This window comes from Pseudorca crassidens, chromosome 7, assembly GCF_039906515.1.
Source record: "Pseudorca crassidens isolate mPseCra1 chromosome 7, mPseCra1.hap1, whole genome shotgun sequence".
NCBI classification, from domain to species: domain Eukaryota; kingdom Metazoa; phylum Chordata; class Mammalia; order Artiodactyla; family Delphinidae; genus Pseudorca; species Pseudorca crassidens.
Window position 1 is genome coordinate 109,111,210 of NC_090302.1, and position 20,385 is coordinate 109,131,594.

The following is a 20,385-nucleotide window of genomic DNA, read 5'->3' on the forward strand; positions in this document are numbered from 1 at the left end:
TCATATCAGACACATCCTGAACAATTCTCTGAGCTGACCCTTATTACTAGCCTCAGAACAGGTTTTTATTTGAAGCACATGGAAACATTATATGTTGGTGCTGCAGGTCTAAGGTTGGTAACAGAGGTATGGCTAAACAATACGATACTGAAGTTGACCACAACAGCAGTAATGTTATACTTGGAAGGGAGAAATGGATCGTGAGACCCAATAGAAAATGTTGGATTTCTGAAAAATTTCCACCCCAACTAAAATCATTGTCAAAAAGAAAAACCTTAAAAAAAGCCTTAAAAAAAAAAAAAAAAAACCCTTTTCTCTCTCCCTTTAGCCTCCCTTTTCAAAGCAGCAAACTGAGGGAGAGAGAGCAAACTTCTACACTGAAAGTCAGTTGGCAAGTTGGGGACAAAATCCCACACATCTTTACCTGTCTGAAACATAAGGAGCCACAGTTAAAATCTACATGTACTGGGGAGATAAAGAAAAACTCTCTACTTAACTAAATTAACTACAACTTGCCTAAATAAAATAATTGAAAAACAGAATTCTCTTTTTTTATAAGACCCCAAACTGAATATATCTATCAAAAGAGCAATGCATATGCAATTGATAGGTATATCCTTACAGTGTAATACCATTCAGAAAAAAAAAAAAGGAAGAAAGAGAAAAAAAAAAGGAAGAAAGAGAAATGAGCTATTGATACACATTACAACATGGATGAATCCCACAAGAATTATCCCGAGTGAAAGAAGTCAGACAGAAAAGTTTACACTGTATGATTACATTTATATAAACTTCTAGAAGAGGCAAACTAATCTATAGTGACACAAAACAGATCAGTGGTTGCTTAGGGGGAGGGGAAACGCAGAAGGACAGGATGATGGGGCACAAGGAAGCTTTTAAGGGATGGCTGTGTTCATATCTTGATTGTGGTCGTGGTTTTGTGGGTGTAGACCTATGTCAAAACGTATCAAACCACACACTTTAAATATATGCAGTTTATTGTATGCCAGTTATACCAAAAAGCTGGAAAAATATCTTAAAAGGATGCTTGATTTCTGAATGTCTGAAATGGATTTATGCAGCCTTTGATCTAATGCCAGAGAGTGAAAGCAATGCAAGAGGAAACATTCTGCAGGACTGCAGTGAAAAATGTCATTGGAATGCCATGAGAGTCATAAAGCTAAGTGCCACTCTAAAAATGCAAACAAATTCTGATTGCATCTGCAATTCTTCCTTTAAAGGAAAGTATGTGTTTTGCAGCTGGCTTCTTAGACAGAACCAACACAACAGTATTTGCTCTCTTTTGCTGCTGTGACACTTTGAACCAGTTTGGGTTCAGAAGTTCAGTGCCTCCACATGCATAACAGAAATTCATTCCCATTCATCTTTGACATCCTTGTGTTTTTTGTGGCTGTCAACAGCTCATCTCTGACTCAGGTTCACTCTGCATTTCCTGCTGTCCGTGAATGCCACCTACAACCACTACCTTGGTCTCATAAACATTGAAGGAGCGGGTAGAACAGTGACTAACTTACAAGAACAAGCAGCAGCAACGCCTGGCTGCACCTGTTTATTGTCTTTATCTCGATCTGCTAATACACCTGTTCACCCTGTGGAGGCATCATGAATTCTTGTTGACTGACACTGACAAACTTAATTAACTTACACACGCTACTGAACAGAAAAAACAAAACAAAACAAAACAAAAAGAGAACCACGTTACAGTACTTTGAGATCATTGGGAGGACGCACTCTGTGTGATCTACCATCCCCAGGGATTTAAACTGCTCTTGAGCAAACGTACTTCATAAATTGAGACCTGGCAGGCACCCAGGGAGTGGTTAAGGTCCGCCATTATTACTGCACTTTGGTACAACACGCTCACCATCGGTGGGTTCTGGGACTAGTTAGCTGAGTGGAGATGACCACGTCTCAGCAGAATCATTTAGTAGTATCATGACATTTGACATTAATAACATTAAAGTAATCAGGGATCGCTCTTCCTTGGAGAAATCACAAATTTTAAAAATGGTAGAATGCGTTAACTCAAGAAATTAGTTAAAAGCCAAGATGTACAAATGGCTCTAGTTAAAAGTTTCACTGTAGATTGAGACAGAGAATTGACCATTATGAGAAATAAGCTTGATAGTGATAATAACTACAGAAAAATCAGTTTTTCTTGTTTTGTTTCTTCTGGTAGCGGGGAGCGGGTAACGTCGGGCTGGGAGATAGGGGGGAAAAGATGCCATACCTGCTGCAGTACCACTTTTTCTCCACACCATGGATTTAATCATAATTTTGAGCAGTTACTATTGTGTGTAAATGGAAAATTAAGCCAATTCTAAAGCTGCTTGAATTCTGTTGCTGAGTACATAATTATTAAAGGAAATAAAATAGGATCAAACATTTTTATTTCTGACTTTCTTTTCCTAAGTCATGGGATGAGAAGATCTAGGCATCTGCTACAGATCAGAATCAAAAGAAGTTAATTAACTTTTAATTTTCTTAAACACTTAGCGGCATTGTTCAGTGCAATTCGTGACAGGGAAATGCTTACCAACTTATAACGAAGACAAATAATACTCTCCAGATCCCGCTTAAGCAGTTTAAAGTCCTTCAGCCATTTGGAAGCCTTAAAAAATAAAGAATATACACTTTTTAAAAATCCAGACATAAAAACTGAAAATTAGATAGTAACTTACTGGATTTCAAGATGATTCTTTCGGTGTTTTAGATAACACTGACTTCTCTTGTCTTCATCAGGGAAGCAGAAAAACTTATGTATCACTCTTGGCTACATCCCTAGGCGGTAGCTTACTGACCATAAATTTTGGACAGTATAGTAGAGGTTATAGGAGGAATAAACTATGCCTGGACTAGTGAGTTTTACAAAACTGTCCAGTGATTACCTTAGTGTATTTTCTAGATTAATCTTAAAATGTAACAGGCACAAATTATTCATTTTCATAGCAAGTATTGGGGTTTGTCTGCTCATTTTTTTAATAAAAGTGTTTTTGTTTTTTATTTGTTTGTCTCAGGGCTGATGCCTGTTGCACAACAGCCTGTTTATTGTGCTTCCAAACATGGCATAATTGGATTCACACGCTCGGCAGCGGTGAGGATACAACGACCGCAGTGTCTCTTTTTCTCTTTTCTGCACATATGTGACGCATGAGTTCTATGAAGTAGAGGGGAACAGGGTCAGAATTCAATACATCTGGATTAAAGATAGAAAAATAAGTTCTACTTCAATATTTATTATTAAAAAATAGTTTTCAGATCATGTAAAGGACTAAATATAGAATAGATAATTTTATTTTACTTTAACATGAAATTAGCCATCTTATTTATTTACTTTATTTATTTATTTATTGGCCTCACCACACGGCATGTGGGATCCTAGTTCCCGACCAGGGATCAAACCTGTGCCCCCTGCACTGGAAGCACAGAGTCTTAACCACTGGACTGCCAGGGAAGTCCCTAGAATAGATAATTTTAAAATGAAGTAGATTCTAAACATAGGTTACTGAAAAATATCCTTAAGGGTAAAAAATGGGAAGATATTCCTTATTTTTTTGAAACTGACTCCAAATTTAAAAATCATTAACTTAAGACTTCCTTAAACAGAATATACAGTATGCTCCAGGTGTTACTTGTCCCTGAAGATATGGTAAAAATGAGTGAGAGCGTGGAGAATGGAAGGAGGGGTGCAGCCAGAGTTTACCTGATAGGGTTGTCAAGGATGCTGTCTCCATGGAGACCTAGGGTGAAAGTGTACAGAGCTTAGGAAACTATTTTAGAACTTACTGACCACATGCATTGATAGCATGAAGTGCCTTTTTATAATAACTGAAAAAAAAAAAGGGCAAGCTTGAATGGAGCCTGATGAGCAAGGGGAAAGGAGCATGTGATTGACTGGAGATGTAAGCAGAAGCCAGACGAAAGGCGGCTTATGAGTCAGGGTCATGAGCTTGGATTTTATTCTAAATACAGCCGTCAATGGGTTTTTTCTGCACAGGAGTGACAAGATTATATTTCCATTTGAAGAAGACCATTCTATCTGCTCTTTAGAGAATGTATGGGAATTCCCTGGCAGGCTGGTGGTTAGGACTCTCACTGTCAAGGGCCTGGGTTCAATCTCTGGTCGGGGAACTAAGATCCTGCAAACTGCGTGGCAAGGCCAAAAAAACCAAAATAAGACATAAAAAGAGAGATTCAGAAAGAATGTATGAGAGAGGACAAGTGCAGAAAAGGAAAGAGCAGTTGGGAGACCTCTACAGTGGTTAGTCTAGGTGAGATGGAGAGAGGGGCCAGATGAACAGGAAATCATTGATAACAAGAAACGCTAGGGATAGAGAAAGCAGATGGTGAACGGTAAATGTTCAGTCAAAAAGGAAGATTGGCAGCTCTCACACTCTTAATTAAAATTGCTTGGAAATTTTAATTTAATTTGCAAAGACTTAATCTTTAATTCAACTTTTAATGAACACATAACACTACTACAAAGCAAAGTAAATCAAAGCGAAGACCAGAACTGTTGCATTTACAGTTATAAGACTGGACACCTGTACAGCTGATGCTCATTATTTGTTAGTTATGTTCTATAAATTCACTTGCAAACACTGAATTAGAGGGTACTAAACTGTTGCTCATAGGGGAAATTCAGGGTTAAGTTCCTTTGAACCTCTGGCTACAACATTTTGAATAACCAATCAACACATAGCCTAGTTTTATGTATATTTCTGTTTAAAGACACCTTATTTAATATGCATTGTGTTTAATATGTATTGTATTAGCATGGCAAACAGCATTTATACCTCATGCCTGAAGGAAGCTCCTCTAACACGTGTATTTTATCCATAGGCACATTGCAGCCTTCTTGCACTTAGAAATACTAGACAGCACTTCAGCACTATGCCTTGAAGACATTTCAGATAGCAAAATCATCAACACAAGCACAAAGATGAGAAAAACATGGGCAAGTACCGCGAAAAGGACACTTGTTCATGGTGTAAGAGCTGAAACAAGGAAGCAGAGCATCGTTTTATTTGACCTTGGTCCACATCAGGCAACTCAAATTTCTTATTACTCTGTGCTTGTCCACAGAAAACCTTGAAAGCACCACAAGTATTGATTAGGGGGGTTATGAATGAATGTTAGCAAGAAAGCAAATGGAATCCACAAATAATTGACTTACATTTTGTTTTATAAATAGTTCAAATAAAAGCCAAAGAAGGTTAGTCTAAAAATAATTAAAATTGTCTTCCAGATAGTGCAAATTACTGAGTGTCTTTAGAATCAATCAAAGTCCTAAAATTTTCCACTAACAGTATTTTTTAAGTAAGTATTCTCTTTAAAATACAACCCCAATTTCAAAGAAAACTTGGGATATCAATTCTAAGCCTCAGCTTCTTACCTTCAGCTGCCTGCAGTGTTCAGTAGATAAGAGCACTTTAGATAATCAAGTATTTTCAGGAGTCGCCCAGTAATATTGATATTTTAAAAAAAGTAATTAGGTGAGACTTGCAAGAATTAGTTCAGCACTTTAGTTATGTATTCTTTTACTTTCTGCCACCAGTCAGCCTTACCGTTGTCATCATTATATAGCTAGAAGGACAGCTGTCTAGTACTTTTCACATCAGCATCTTTTAACTAGCTTTAATTATCAGTTTATCCTATGTTATACATTTACAAAACTCCTGAAATCTGCAACCTTCTATTTCCAATTGGCAGATGGCTGCTAATCTCATGAACAGTGGTGTGAGACTGAATGCCATTTGCCCAGGCTTTGTTAATACACCCATCCTCAAATCCATTGAAAATGAAGAAAACATGGGACAATATATAGAATACACGGATCATATCAAGGATATGATGAAATACTATGGAATTTTGGAGTAAGTAAAACTATACCTATCTTCCTTTACACAATGGAGCAAAGTGCTATCTAGACATAAGCAATCGAAAGGAAAAAAAATTAGCTTTTAAATTTAAGAAACTCATGCAAGCTTCAAAGTTTTGGTTTGACAAAATCTCTGAAAAAAAATACTTTTTCTGGGTTTCCGAATAGAATATGTTGACACATCATGAATTTTGCTGTTAGGTATAAAGAATGCATCATTAATACCTTCAACCATAATCAGATACTTTTTTTTAAAGGTGATGTTTAGTTGTCTTTGGAAGCAATGATACCTTATCTGCCTAAATTCCAAGCAATATTCATATATACCCTTTGTGAAATTAAATATGCCCCCCTAACTTCAACCACTTTCCTAGAAACAACTGGTCAACACACGTTTGGGGAACCATGTCTGAGTTAGAGCAGTTGGCGTCTCACAGGACGGAGTCATCTGGATCTAATCCTGACTTCACCACACTCACCATGAACTTATCCATCAACCTCTACTTACCTTGATTTTCTTGCATGTAAAATGGGGATAATACTAAAACAAACTTAGGGGACTTTGGAAAGTCCACAAATAAGTTGATATATGTAAGGTACTTAAAACAGTAGCAGATAAATAATAGACGCTCAATAAATGTTAGTTACAATTCTTCAAATTTCTACTCTAATAAACATTTCTATCTGATAAGTCTAAATTCTACTGATAGGTTAAAGATGGAAAAATAATCATTTACTCAATGTAAATAATAAATATAAATTTATGAATCCTTCCTATAAAATAACAGAAGGGTGGGTGTGGAAATCTACCACTAAATTTATAATTTAGTCATCTAATTGAATAAAAAACGAAAGTAGCAATAGCTTCATGATATACATTTCCCTATTACATGTTAAAGGTGATAGATACTTCAAAAATAACTCAAGACGATGTGATAATTATGCCTCATTCTTTAATTTTAAAACCCTGATGTTTCCTTTATTTTTAGCCCATCAATGATTGCCAGTGGATTAATAACACTCATTGAAGATGACACTTTGAATGGGGCTATAATGAAGATCACAACTGCTAAGGGAATTCATTTTCAAGATTATGATACAACCCCATTTCACACGAAAGCTCCGTGACCATCTTATGTGTCAGCTTTAGCCGAAAATAAGCACAAATGACTTAGACCACATCTTCATTTGAATACAGCTTTTTCAATGAAATGTTATCGTTTGAAGCTTTCCTTTCATGCACGTGATGTTCATTTTTTCTAAATGATTAGTTAAGTATATAGATTTAAAAAATGAGGAACTATCAAAAATATGACGTGGACCAAAGCTAGGTTTTGACCTTTATAGCCTAAGTAATGATTAAAACAAAGGATATTCCAGGAATATTCTGCCTTGCAGAAAATATATTTAAATTTGTGATTCATAAATGTTAATGTTTTTCAGAACATCATTTTAAAGGAGATACTTGAATTGTTATTTATATCAAACCAGATGTGAAAAACTCATTTTGTTTCTATGTTCGCACTTTAAAAGAAGGAAGCTACCTACAACGGCAAATATTTAGTAACAATAACTTTTACTTATATACCATCTTTCAGCCGAATAGTTCAGCTCTTTGAGGATGTGCCACCTTTGGGAGCCCGTAGGTAAGGAATAAATTACAGTGTGAATATATCCTAAATGAAAAATCTAATGTATGGAAAAGTGACAGAAATGAACTGGCTGAGATGTTAATCCACAGTTCAGCCTCCCATCTGGGGAAAACATTTCTTTCCTCTCTGCTTACTTTAAGAATTTTGACTACAAAAATCTCAGGAATTAAACTGTTAATAGTTACAGCAAAAAGGATAGTTAGTGCTCCTAAAACAAGCTTGTTAAGAAAAAAATACAAATGTAATTTTTTTCAGATTACTTCTTTGTTTATTTGTACCAATTTCAAAAATGCCTACTTTTCAATAAAACTTTTTTTTCTAATCTTCAGAAGTTACTTAGTGTTCTATGTATACCTACTGAGAGAAGGAAACCAATTTTGTCAACACCTCAACTGAAGATGCTTTTGTGTTTTCAAAGCGGTAATAACAAGAGGTAAAAATAGGTGTGATGTTTTGCCATTTTCCCTGTCAGGTATTTTAAGACAGGATCATTCAATGCACCTGCTTTGGGTAACACGATGTGCAAGCAATAATTAACGCTAATAATAGTGAAAGCACAAGATTTCCAAATCAATCATTTCTTCATAGAAATACTGTAGAAGTAACACATTCTGCCTGCTAACTCCAAAGCTCCCAGGTGGGAGCAAAATCCATCCACGTGAGATTAATAAGGATTTCCTAGAGATATTGGCAGGTTGTCAGATCTTGCTCTGTTTTAATTCTGCCACAGAGAACTGTTGCCTTCACTTCTAAGGAGTGCATTGAATATGAGTGACTGTTGTCTAGATGTCCACATAACGTCTTTGAAAAACACCAAGTAGTGAACATCTAAGAGAAGTTGTAAAATTAGGCACAAACTTGTTCAAACCTTGTGGCAGTAACTAACCAGTCGATGATATAGGTATGAGGAATATCATTTATCTCAACTCTTTTTTCCATGGTAATGTTCAAAGCTATAGCTTAAACTTTTCATTTGCGGATAAGTCTTTGCACTGCCGGCCTTCAATATACTTTGTGCTTTGAATTATTGTTTTTAAATCAATAAACTATGCAGACATTTAAAACCACATACTGAGCAGAACTGAAAAAAAAATGCATTATATTTTTAAAAGTTATTTTTACATTAAAATGTATCTTATATAAATAGCTTTAAATAAATCTATAATGTTATAGGTGTAGAGCCCTATATCAAGGGCACAGGACAAAAATCTCCGGAATTAACTGAGCCCACATAGCGACTGTTGCCATGGGCTCTCCTGACCTAAACCGGACAGCCCTCGAGTCCATATTAGGTAAAATATTCACCATGTAGCAACCATGTAGCATCCTGACCAATCACCTAATGCCATCCTGCCAGCAGGAATTTTCTTTGTCTTGAGGCTATAGAAGTTGGCTACTAGCCCACAAAGGGGGTCGGCTCTCCCTGGTCCATCAGGAAGTTGACCCCTGTATTCCCCGCACCCCTCACTAACTCTGCTCTTTGTTCTCAATAAACTCACTCTCATCTAAAATACTTTGTGTCTGGAAACTCTTCTTCCAACCCACGCACGGACCACAACAATAGGGTACCCCTATTTACTGGTTAAGAAAAAAATAAATATTAAATTTGCAGCGGGGGGAGTCTTAATTTCCTTAATTGAATTTTTCAGTGAAAACCCTAATGTAAATAATTTTTTTCAAACCTATTTTTCTTAATAAATGAAGCAGGGCTCCCAGCGCAGCAAAACTAAAAATATGTTGGCACTGAAAAAAGATTAAGAGACTGGATAATGCCATTGAAATATTCAACACAATTGTATAAAATTATAAACATAATTTTAAATATTTGCAGTACCATTTAAAATACAAGTGATTATGTGATGATTTCAGTCTAATTTTGCCCTGTTTATAAATTTGGGATACTGAAGAGGTCTGAAAGTATACATTTCTAATTTAGGTCATTTCACAAATTAAGTATCATTTGTAAATAGCTTTTTACTTACATTAGAATTTCAGAACTCAGTTTACCGGTGCTCAGGAAAAATGAGCGGATCCAGGATCACAAATGTCATCGTCCCTCCATGCCTTCCCTCTTGGTAGCTTCTCTATTAGGCAGCTCTCTCCATCTGATGGCTCCCAGGATCCATCCCTGATTCTCACCAGCTTCCAGTCTGGCCAAACAAGAAAGTGTTTTTGGTGAGAGAGTTCATTGGCCTATCTTAGCTTATGTGCCAACTATTGAGACGTTCTTTGTGGTCACAGAGATAGCGTCTCTGCTTGACCAAAACTAGATGGCATGCTTCCGCCAGAGCTGGTCAAGTTGGAGAGTCGGGGGGACAGGAGAGGTGGGCAGGAAGTTGACCTGCACCCTATGGACTAAGAAAAGGAGAGGGATAGTTTCCAAGAGGAAAGCAGGTGAACACACACTGAGATAACCAAAACAATAGGTGGCCACTATGCAGGAAGACAAAGAAAGAGTGAGCAGAGGATGAGTTATGCCTCAATCCTTTGGATACATTTTCAAAGATGATCACGGTTCCTGTAATATGCCGAGACCCATGTTTTCAAACTGTGTCACACTGGGTAGGATATGCTAGAAGAAAATGAATAGGAAATATAGCAGGAATCTCATGCATATATGATTGCACTCATTCTCAATATAAAATATATTTCCTATTATGAATCAAAGTGGAAAAGGGTTGAAAAGATACTTGCTTTAATAAAGGCTGTAATCTTTGCCTCTAGATTTCCTTCTCTTTTGAATTTATGACTGCATTACCATTTTAATTCTAGGGCTCCATTCAAATTTATTAGCACGATTTCTAATACCTCTTACTAAAATTTCCTCCTTAGCATATAGTTATGTAACAGAGAAGAGCAAAGCTGACTCCTTATTAAGTCTTTCCGTTTAGTTCTAACATTTGTGTTCTATTGCCTGTGCTTAGTCATGCTGGCTCTGCACCTTTTAGAAAAGAATATACAGGATAGCCCATTCTCAAGGCTCCGACCTTTGAAGGTGTAACACTTTTCCATTCATTTAGAGATAAAAAGTTGCAGAACAGAGAATAACATTTGTCTTGTTGGAGGCTTATAGGAACATCGTGACCTGACCTCCACGGACAGCTGCAAGAACAAAGGATTCCAGCACCAAGAAGTCTGCAACAACCAACCACACCCCCTCCCCTTTTAGTACAAAAGATGCCTGAAATCTAAGTGGGGTAAGATGGTTCTTTGGGACACTAGTCCAGCATCATCACGGTCTGCTGGCTCTCCAAGTAAAGTCGCTATTCCTTGCCCCAACAAGTCGTCTCTCGATTTATTGGCCTGTCCTGCGGTGAGCAGTACAAGCTTGGACTTGGTAACAGTTACACAAAATATTAATAGGGATTTCTAGGTTTAACTTTGAAACATTGAAATATCTCCCCCTACCCCCAGTTTTCAAGTAACCCTTCCATACATATATTCACTCATTCAACAAATAATCACTGAAAAGTTATTTTGTTGGTAAGTTTATATATGCAAGTTGTGTTACATATTGTGTTCTATGTAGCCATTAGTGCACACATATATTGGTCCTCTCTGGAGAACAGCATTCAAGTCTGAAGGACTCTAATATAAGGAACCAGTTACAACAGTACGGAAGAACTGAGGAGACAAACATGGGATGATGAAGTAATCCGGCAGCAGCAGGAAGGCACCACCACCTCCAGAACTGGTGGGATGCAGGGTATCAGTACCACCAGGAACCACCAGGGAGGCTGCCATGCAAAGTTGTGACTACAGAGCAGGGGCTGTCCCGTGGTTCTTAGGGATGCCACCTGCCCTGCCAGGGATGCCACCTTAAATGAAAGTAAGAGGAAATCTCCCATCTGCCTGCCCTTCAGTATTCCTGTCAGTGTCTCCCAGCTGAGAAGGGGGTCAGGAAAATGTAGTTTGCAGGGTCAGCCCCTTGTGATACAGAGCCAAGCAGTGGAGTGGAAAGGAATGGATTTGAGAATAAACAGGCAAATGACAGGCATGACATACATTGGATATGTTCCCTGCTACAGTCATAGATTTGAGCTTTAGCGTCAACTTGCTTTTAAAAGTCATTTGTAAAGATATCACTCTAACTCCATAATAATATAATGGTGCAATATTCTGGGGTCTAATTCCACAATAGCTAGTGACCTTACAGTCATCTTGCATGTATGTAACAGCCTATGCATTTAGGCATAATGATGCATGAATTTATTATTAATTCCTATCAGTAATCCTTAAGATCATTTGTCTTCTTTGTCTTAGACTCAAGAAATACTGTCTCTCCATCACTGTATAGATGCTGTGAAGGATACAATGATATTAAAACACGTTGACTGTCTTATTAAATCCTATCACATTTTTGGGTTCAACCTCCTGAGTTTAAATTGTAAGAGGATAAACTGGTAAATTCCTAGATTTATATTACCCTAAAGCAATTGCATGCTAATCAGACACCATTATCTAAAACCTAAATGTATAAGCTTAAGTAAATTTTTATTTCTTTGCTCTTAGATTTATATATGTGTGATACGTAGAGAGAAACATATAGATATAGATATATATTTGCTCCTGGACCCACAAAGTAATTTATAGAACTTTGTGTACTTTGTAATCATTGAGTATGAGTAGCAGAGGATTCAGATAAACCTTGAAATTCATGACTTAACACAACAGAGTTGTTTTTCTTTGCTCACAGAGTCCAGTGCTGGTATTCAGTGAGCATATTTCCACGAGGTGGTTTAGGCTGCTTTGCCTTGTAGCTCCACCGTCTAGAGCTTTGCAGTCATTCAATTCCAGCCAGTGGACTGGAGAAGAAAAAATGGAGAACGTATACCTGCTTCTTAAACATTTCAGCCCGAAAATAACATTCATTATTTTACTCATAGCCCACTGGTGAGAGCTAGTCTAAAAGTCCTATCTAGGTGCTGAGAAATGCAGACACATACATGCCTCCCAGAAACAACTCTGCACAACAGAAAGGGCACATGAATTTTCAAGGGACAAACACATCTTTTGTCTTTGCCACATCTACTGTCTCTATAAATCCCGTGTTCCTCACACGGAATACATTCGCTCCCACTCCAGGGAAACATCCTAAAATCCCATGCAGTTACTATACCCAACTCAAATCCAGATCTCCAATAGCGGCACTGCCCTCTCCTTTAGGACATTGTGGCTTCTCATGATCAAGGGATGATTTATCTGGCCTGAGCACACACTCTACAGTCATGAGCAGAGAGAAAATCTACAATCAAATCTCTCATTTAGAAAAGGGAAGAATGGGATCACTGGTCAATAGCCATGGTACAACCCTACAAGTAGGCATTGTGAGGTCTCTGCCCTGAAGTGGAGACTTTCTTGACTTTCCTACAGTCTTCAATTTGGGATTAATGATTTCACCATTGTGCCGGAAAGGGGAGGCGGAGGGGGACTCTGACTTTGCCCTAAGCGGGAGGGGGACTCTGGCTTTTTTGCTGTATTATCCTCTGTGGTTTGTTTGTTTTTTGGGGTTTTGGGGGGTTTTTTTGGTACCAGATCTTCTGGGAAGTGATGTAGTTTTCACACACGCTATCCTGTCAATGCAAGTTTCAAAACCCAAGGTTTACTTTAAGTCTTAAACAGTTAAAGGCTTTTTCAGTCTGGTGTGTGATTTCTTTAGCTGAGCAATTCAAAAAAAAACGAGTAGGCTTCTGCTCTGTTTGCTTCCAGTTGATTTCATTTGCCTGAAAAACACCCAGATATCTTGAATAGTCATAATTACTAGTCATAATCCTTCAGGCTGATATATTTCTTTGAACCTCCTCCCCCCATTCCTTCTCTTCTTTCAACGTAAGGGTAGTTACATTGAGGTAAGCCAGCTTGGAGGGAACTCTACACTAGTAGTTTGTGGCAGAACTCTGCTTTAATGGATCTTTAATGCAGAAAACATTTCTGAATCTTATCTTTTCATATTTGGAGTCTAAAACCATTTGAGTTTTCAATCCAAAAGGCTCCAAATTTCTGGATTCTCTCTTCTCCTTTTCTTTCCATTTTTACTGCCAACTAAACTATATCAGCCTGAGTTTAACTGCTAGTTCTATTCCTTGCTAAATGTAACCAGAAGACACCAAAAGATACCACTAGCATTCTGTCTTCCAACCTCTTCATCTAGAAATCAGCCTGAGTAGGCAGGGGAGACACTATACTTGTCAAATGTTTCATCTTTGCTTAACAAGTTCCTCAAGTTTTGCAGCCTCACTGAGTACTGACCTACTAAGCCAATGACACTGCTGAGAAGTATAACAAAATGGCTATCCAAAATGTGTTGAATATCTTGTGATTGCCCTCCCAGGCTGCTGATATATAAAGACTAACTACTCCTTTGCCTGTCAGCACCTGATTTGGTTCAGTCAACAGGAGGCTCTCAAAAGAGGCTGGAGGACCAGAGGAAAGTGAGGTCAGGGTATTTTTCCTTGGCTTCATTCCTGAGTTGTTGGTATCAGCATCTGTCTGGGAGTCCTTCCCCTATAGCTACTCACAATACAGCCTGGTAACCATTCTCTTCTCCAGGTCCTTGGGTGGTAATAATCTCCTGCAGTTACTACCCCAGGGTCCTACGCTCCCCCTTGCTATTTCCCTGAACACCACAGATAACTTTATAAATAAATGTTTTACTCAGCTCTCTTCAAATTGCCCAGTTTGAGAGTGCCATTTCTCTCCTGCCAGAACTATAACTAATAAACTCAAACTTATCAAATGACTATTAGCTAGAGCTGTTACTCTTTCACTCAGTAGCACCCTGTCGATGGAGTTTAAATTAGGTGAAACTGGGGTAAAACACCTCATACTATTGGTAGTAAAAGGAGAATTCACAAATAACAACTTCAGGAATAAAAACAGGTTCTGTAGAAAATGAAAAGATAGTACAAGGATATTATTAACAAATTGCAATAGTAAATACATTAAATGGGAAAATACCGAGAAATATACAACTTACTAAAATGGACACAAGTAGAGAAAGAAAATTGGATTAGTCAGATAACTACTAAAGAGATTGCAAACTAGCCAATTTATTTGATCTATAATTGGATACTTCCCATAAAGAAAGTCTTTACCCAGATGGCTTCACTGGTTAATTCTCTCAAATATTTAAGGAGGAAGCAATTCCAATGTTACGCTGACTCTCCCAGAATACAGAAGAAGCCAGTTCCCAATTTATAACCTTGATTTCAAATACGGACCTTAAAAATAAAACAGTTATTTTACCAGTAAAAATGGGTTTATTCGGGAATAGCAGAGGAATAGCAATTCAGGAAAAGCAAGCTATGGCAAAAGCCATAGGCAAGTCCAACACACAACAAAAAGGAATGTTATTTTCTAGAGAGAAAAGGAGCAAAATGGAAGGGGTTATTTTGAAAAAAGTCCATCCGAGAAAAGTGAGAGTTCAGGGTGATGACGGTTTCTCACTGGCTGAGTTGCTGGGGTAGTCAATTTCTTGTAGGAGACACCATGTACATCTTTTCCTGTTGGGACCTGTGATGCATGATTCTTTCCTGTTGATGATTCTTCTGTTGGGGTCTGCAATTGACAATGCTTCCTGTAATTGACATCAGGTGGTACTGCCTGAGAGCTCCCCCTTTTGGCTTCCTGACTCCATCTTAGTGAGGTTTTCCTTTATTAATTTTCACCAAAACCTTCCAAAGACATTTTTTTTTTTTTGGTGGTACGCGGGCCTCTCTCCCGTTGCCGAGCACAGGCTCCGGACGCGCAGGCTCAGCGGCCATGGCTCACGGGCCCAGCCACTCCGCAGCATGTGGGATCTTCCCGGATCGGGGCACGAACCCGTGTCCCCTGCATCGGCAGGCGGACTCTCAACCACTGCACCACCAGGGAAGCCCCAAAGACATTATTTTAAAAAGTGTAGCTCAATAACACTTGTGCCACAATAAACACAAAAATTCTAAATAAGTTAGCAAAAAACTCTTCCACATCAAAAAATAACAGAAATCAACAACTTGGTTAATATAGTAATTAAATTTGGTCTAATATTCAAATTGAATCAGTGAAATTATCATATTAACAAAATAACTTTAAAAATCATTTTAATATATGCAGAAAAAATACAAGTATCCACAAAGTACAGCATATTAATATTGAAAAGTTTTTCAAAGTCTTTTCTTCTGCAATTGGGAACAAATCAAGGATGTCCACTCTCTCTCCTTTTATTTTAAATTGTACTGAATGGTCAATCCAGTGCAATCAGGCAATGAAGGGAAATGGCATTGTAAAACATTGGAAAGGAAAAGATAAAACTATCATTGTTTGCAATGGATGTGACTATCAATGAGCAAAAGTCTAAGAAATTTAAATTATTAGAATTAACGATGACTTTAGCGTTGTAGACTACCAAAAAGTGGCCACAATTCTTTGCAGCTTCTCCCAATGAGAGGTGGAGTCTATTTCTCCAACCCTGAATGTGGGTTGGCCTTGTGACCTCCTTTGTCACAACAGTGCAGGAGAATCGATATTGTGTGATTTCGGGAGAGGCCTTCGCATGTTTCTGCTCTTGTGCATGGAATCCCGCCACCTCATGAACAAGCCTGAAGCTAACCTGCTGGTGGATGAGACATCACATAGGGAAGAACCAAAACCCTCCTATTAGCCAGTTCCCAGCCATCCCCCCACCCGGCAGCAGATACATGAGTGAGCCTCACTGAAAGATTAGCCAAGCCTGACTCAAAGCAGCTGAGCCCAGCCCAAATCACCAACCTCCAGAATTGCAAGATAAATAAATTGTTGTTTTAATCCATGAATGTATGGGTTCTTTGTTATGCAACAAATGCTAACTAATGCAGGAAGACTCTGAAAACAAAGAGAGTATAGAAAAATATGAGAAATTCCTAAAACCAGGAAAAATATATATATAGTATGTTCAACAGCGTAAAAATTACCAAGTAGCCTCTGGCTTTGATGGGCTTCAAGAAAGAAAGAAAGAAGGAGAAGAAGAAGAAAAGAGGAGAGGGGGAAATGGAAGGAAGAAAGAAAGAAAACTAAAAGAAGCTTGACTGAATGCAAAAAAAAAGAATCGTCTCACTGATGGCATAGGAAAGCTATCCAGGCAATCAGAATTTAAGGGACCAAGATGCTGGAGAGAAGATAAACCCACTGAAATGAGCATGGTATTTCTGCTATTTTCTGTTGAGACACCACCAATTTGTAAAAGCACAGAGATGCTTTTACTGAGCAGAGCATGGTTGCTAAACTGCAGAGAAGTAGAATAGAACAGACTTAAAAGAGTTACATGGCGCGGAGAAATGGAGCTTAGGACTATCAAACAGCCAGGACTTAAGAGGAAAAGATTGCGGAAAGAAAGGATATACAGAAAAGAAAGCCCAACGATCTGAGCCAGTTTCCCCCCAAGCCATTCGCAGCTTGGTTTGAGAGACAGGCAAACTTGGTGAAAAGCTAAGCATAGCTCTCATCAGTATCACTACGTGAGGGAGAAAACAGTTAAGAGCCAGTTCCCATTATGGTGGTGAGGTAATAAAAAATAGCCCAGGCTTTCATCTGAGGCCCCCAAAAGGTTATACTTTATAAGTAAGGGCAAACCAGAAATAGAGACCAGGCCTTATGAAGACTAAAACCCAGACTCAAATCAGCTTAATATCGTATTAGATTTAACTGATATAATATTATTCTCCTGGTCTGCCATATGCTATTAAAAACCTTCTCTGGAGAAAAATTATCAGCCAAAGCTTCCATAACTTTTCATACACAATTTCTAGCATTCCAATACAAATTAATATACATAAAAACAGATAGTGATAAAATAATAATGTATTTTTAAAGACAGTCCCTAAGGGCCAGATATTGCAGTCATCAGAAACAGACTTTAAAATAATTATGATTAGTATATTTAAAAATTAGATGACAAGATTGGGAATTTTGCTAAAGAACTAGAAATAATAAGAGTCCTAGAACTGAAAATACAATAATGGAAATTTAGAAAACAATAGATGAAATTAAAGATTAGACATAGCTGAAGACAGGATTTGTGAGTCTGATCTGTGAATAAGAAAATAGGTCAGCAGAAAATGTCTAGACTGAAACAAAAAGAGGAAGGGGGATGAGAAATACGGAAAACAGTATAAAGGAAATATAGACCTTCAAACAGTCTAATATGAGTGCAATTAGAGTCCTAGAAAAGAAGGAAACAGAAATTGAGGTAGGAGCAATATTTGAAGCCAATGTTCAAGAATTTTCCAAAAGTAATTCAAGCTTCTGATTCAAGAATCAATACAAATGACAAGAAGAAAATCCTGCCTTGCCAAATAGATAGTAAAACCCACTGAAAACCAATGACTGAATGAAATCTTAAAACCAGCCAGAGGGAAGCAAAGGAGCAAAAATAAAATTGGCAACAGACTTCTTACCAGTAACTGCCTAAGTCAGAAGACAATGAAATAATGTTTCAAGTTTCAAAACAAACAAAAAACCTAGAGTTCTACATGCAGAAAAAAAAAAAATCTTTCAAAATTGAAGGTGCAATAAAGATATTTCCAGAAAAAACAAACAAACAAACAAACAACTGGGAGAACTTATCACAACAGATCCACATTCAAAGAAATACAATCAAGGAGTTTTTCAGGCAGCAGAAAGGATCCCCAGATGGAGAAAGAGAAATGCAGGGAGATATGAAGGATATTGGAAAAGGAAAGGGAAGTGAGGAAATAGAAATAAGTATTTATTTTATTAAGCAATGAAACTACTGACTTTCAGGATTTAACATATATGAAAGCACAGAAGTTAAGAGTAAATAGAGTTAAGGTGCTCTACGGTATCTGTATTTTCTAAAATTTGGTTAAAAAACACTAATTTATATTAGATATCAATAAATCAAGCATGCCTATGGTAATATATAAGATAAATCATGTATAACCAGTAAGCTAATTGAGAAGAGATCTTAATAATAATAATTAGCTGATGAGTCCAAAGGAAAGAAGAAAAAACAGTACATATAATGGTGGACCCAATAGAACACAAATAGGTCTTTGAGTGAGCAAATCGTAATTTGTCATCCCACACTTCTCTTTACAACCCCCTTGGTTTCCCCCCGCAGTTAGGACAAAAATTCTCATTTGAGTTATTGTAAGGAAGACAGAATAGACGTAGTTTTCTCCAAGGAACAGAACTGTGAATAAGTGGAGGTCCAAGTGATGTGGTATAAGGTACCATCAGAATTAGGATACTCCAAATGAAATACATTTGCCCTGGAAGCAGACAATTCATTGCTCATTGAGATGATGGAGGCTGATACCAGTTAGCCACCTATTAGGGATATTGTGCACAGCATTTCTACCTAAGTGGGAAATTGGACCAAAAGAGCTTTAAATCTCTTTTAACTTTTGTTTCTATTCTATGCCCTATATAATGGTCTTTGCAGTTTAGTTTATACAAAGTAAATACCATCCATGATAATGTTGATACTTTTCCTTAGTCACAAAAGGTCATTATGGTATTCCTGCACTATTTTGCTTCCTTTCTAACTTTTTTAATGTCGGTTTTCCCCTATCTATTTAATAGATGAAGTATTTGGTAGGAGGCTTTCCAGAACTGTGTACCTACTTTGCTGCTTCCCCATCGTATAGCCAGGTGCCTACTTCCAGCCTACGGCAGGGACCTTTTCAAATGAATCACGGAGGCTGCCTAATTTTGGATAAATCCAAAGACTACTTTATTCAGATTGCGTGGCAAAAGGCTCACAAAATGTTAGTTGATTAATGGCCTGCTCCATTCTTCCTGCCCATGGGGATGGGAGGGGGGAGGTTTTCTTGGCAAGGAGGATGTTTTGAGCACTGTTTTCTTAAGTAAACTTTATCACCCTTATCTAATGGCTGCTCAAGTATTATGGTGAAAATGATTTTTTTGGTCACTTCCTATGTCTTACCAGTGAGGGGATGTTGAAAGTTTACAGGAACAACACAAGCAGACACCTAGGGTTTTATGGGGATGAACGTGCTGCCTTATATGAAACTGAGTCAGAAAGTTGCATCTTTCTGGTCTTTGATCTTTTGTTTTCCTCATCCCTCTGACCCACTTCTACTGCCCCAAATCAAGTTCTCATAACATCTTACATGTGCTAAAGTAATTTTACTTTTCTCATTAACTGCTCTTAAGTCCCCAGTGTCTATTAACCCGAAATACTGATGTGGTGTAACCTAACACATGCTCTAACTGGGTTACTCCCCGGCTCAGAACCTTCTGCCTTCTGTTTCCAGAGGCATGAAGTCCAGACCTCCAGCCGAACATTCCAGACCTTTCCCAATCTGACCACCACTCACCAGTCCTGCCTTATCTGAGCTCATCCTTATCAAATTATAGGCTTCCCCAAATCCAGCCCCACCCCACCCCAGCTTTTGCTTATTCTCTTCCCTTTTTATCCTCATCTGTAAATCTTCTCTATATTGAAAGGAGAAGGAGAATGTGCCAGGGGATGTTTTGGATAGAATTCCTGCAAGTGGAAGAAAATTAAAATTGGGGGTGGGGGAGGCGATGATGGAAGTTTTAGGGTAAAGATGCTAGGAAAAAAATTTGGATAAATTTCAGAGAAACATGGATTTCATATTTAGCCTAGTATAAAAGCATAAGGAATAGATTTCTGAATTACCTGCATACAGATGTTTGTAATCATTGTTGATTCAGATGCAACTGAACAATGAATAAGCTTTTCTTATTATAATCACAGCACCTAAGACAGAAAAGCAGGCCTTTCCATGGTGCCCAATACCTCGCTGGTTAAGTGCTTATCACATAGTTAAGTGCTTTTTTACATGTTGGTTCACCTGAACTGTT

General features: G+C 37.8%; 1 protein-coding gene across 1 annotated transcript in view; it reads left to right on the plus strand.

Annotated features, from left to right (window-relative positions):
* Positions 1-7,876, plus strand: part of HPGD (15-hydroxyprostaglandin dehydrogenase) — a 28,688-nt gene extending 20,812 nt beyond the window's left edge. Inside the window, exons 5-7 of the mRNA XM_067745338.1 lie at positions 3,039-3,115; positions 5,734-5,897; positions 6,892-7,876. Of these exons, the coding sequence (XP_067601439.1) occupies positions 3,039-3,115; positions 5,734-5,897; positions 6,892-7,030 (380 nt within the window). The 3' untranslated portion in view covers positions 7,031-7,876. The remainder of the gene's footprint in view (positions 1-3,038; positions 3,116-5,733; positions 5,898-6,891) is intronic.
* The last annotated feature ends 12,509 nt before the right edge of the window (positions 7,877-20,385 follow it).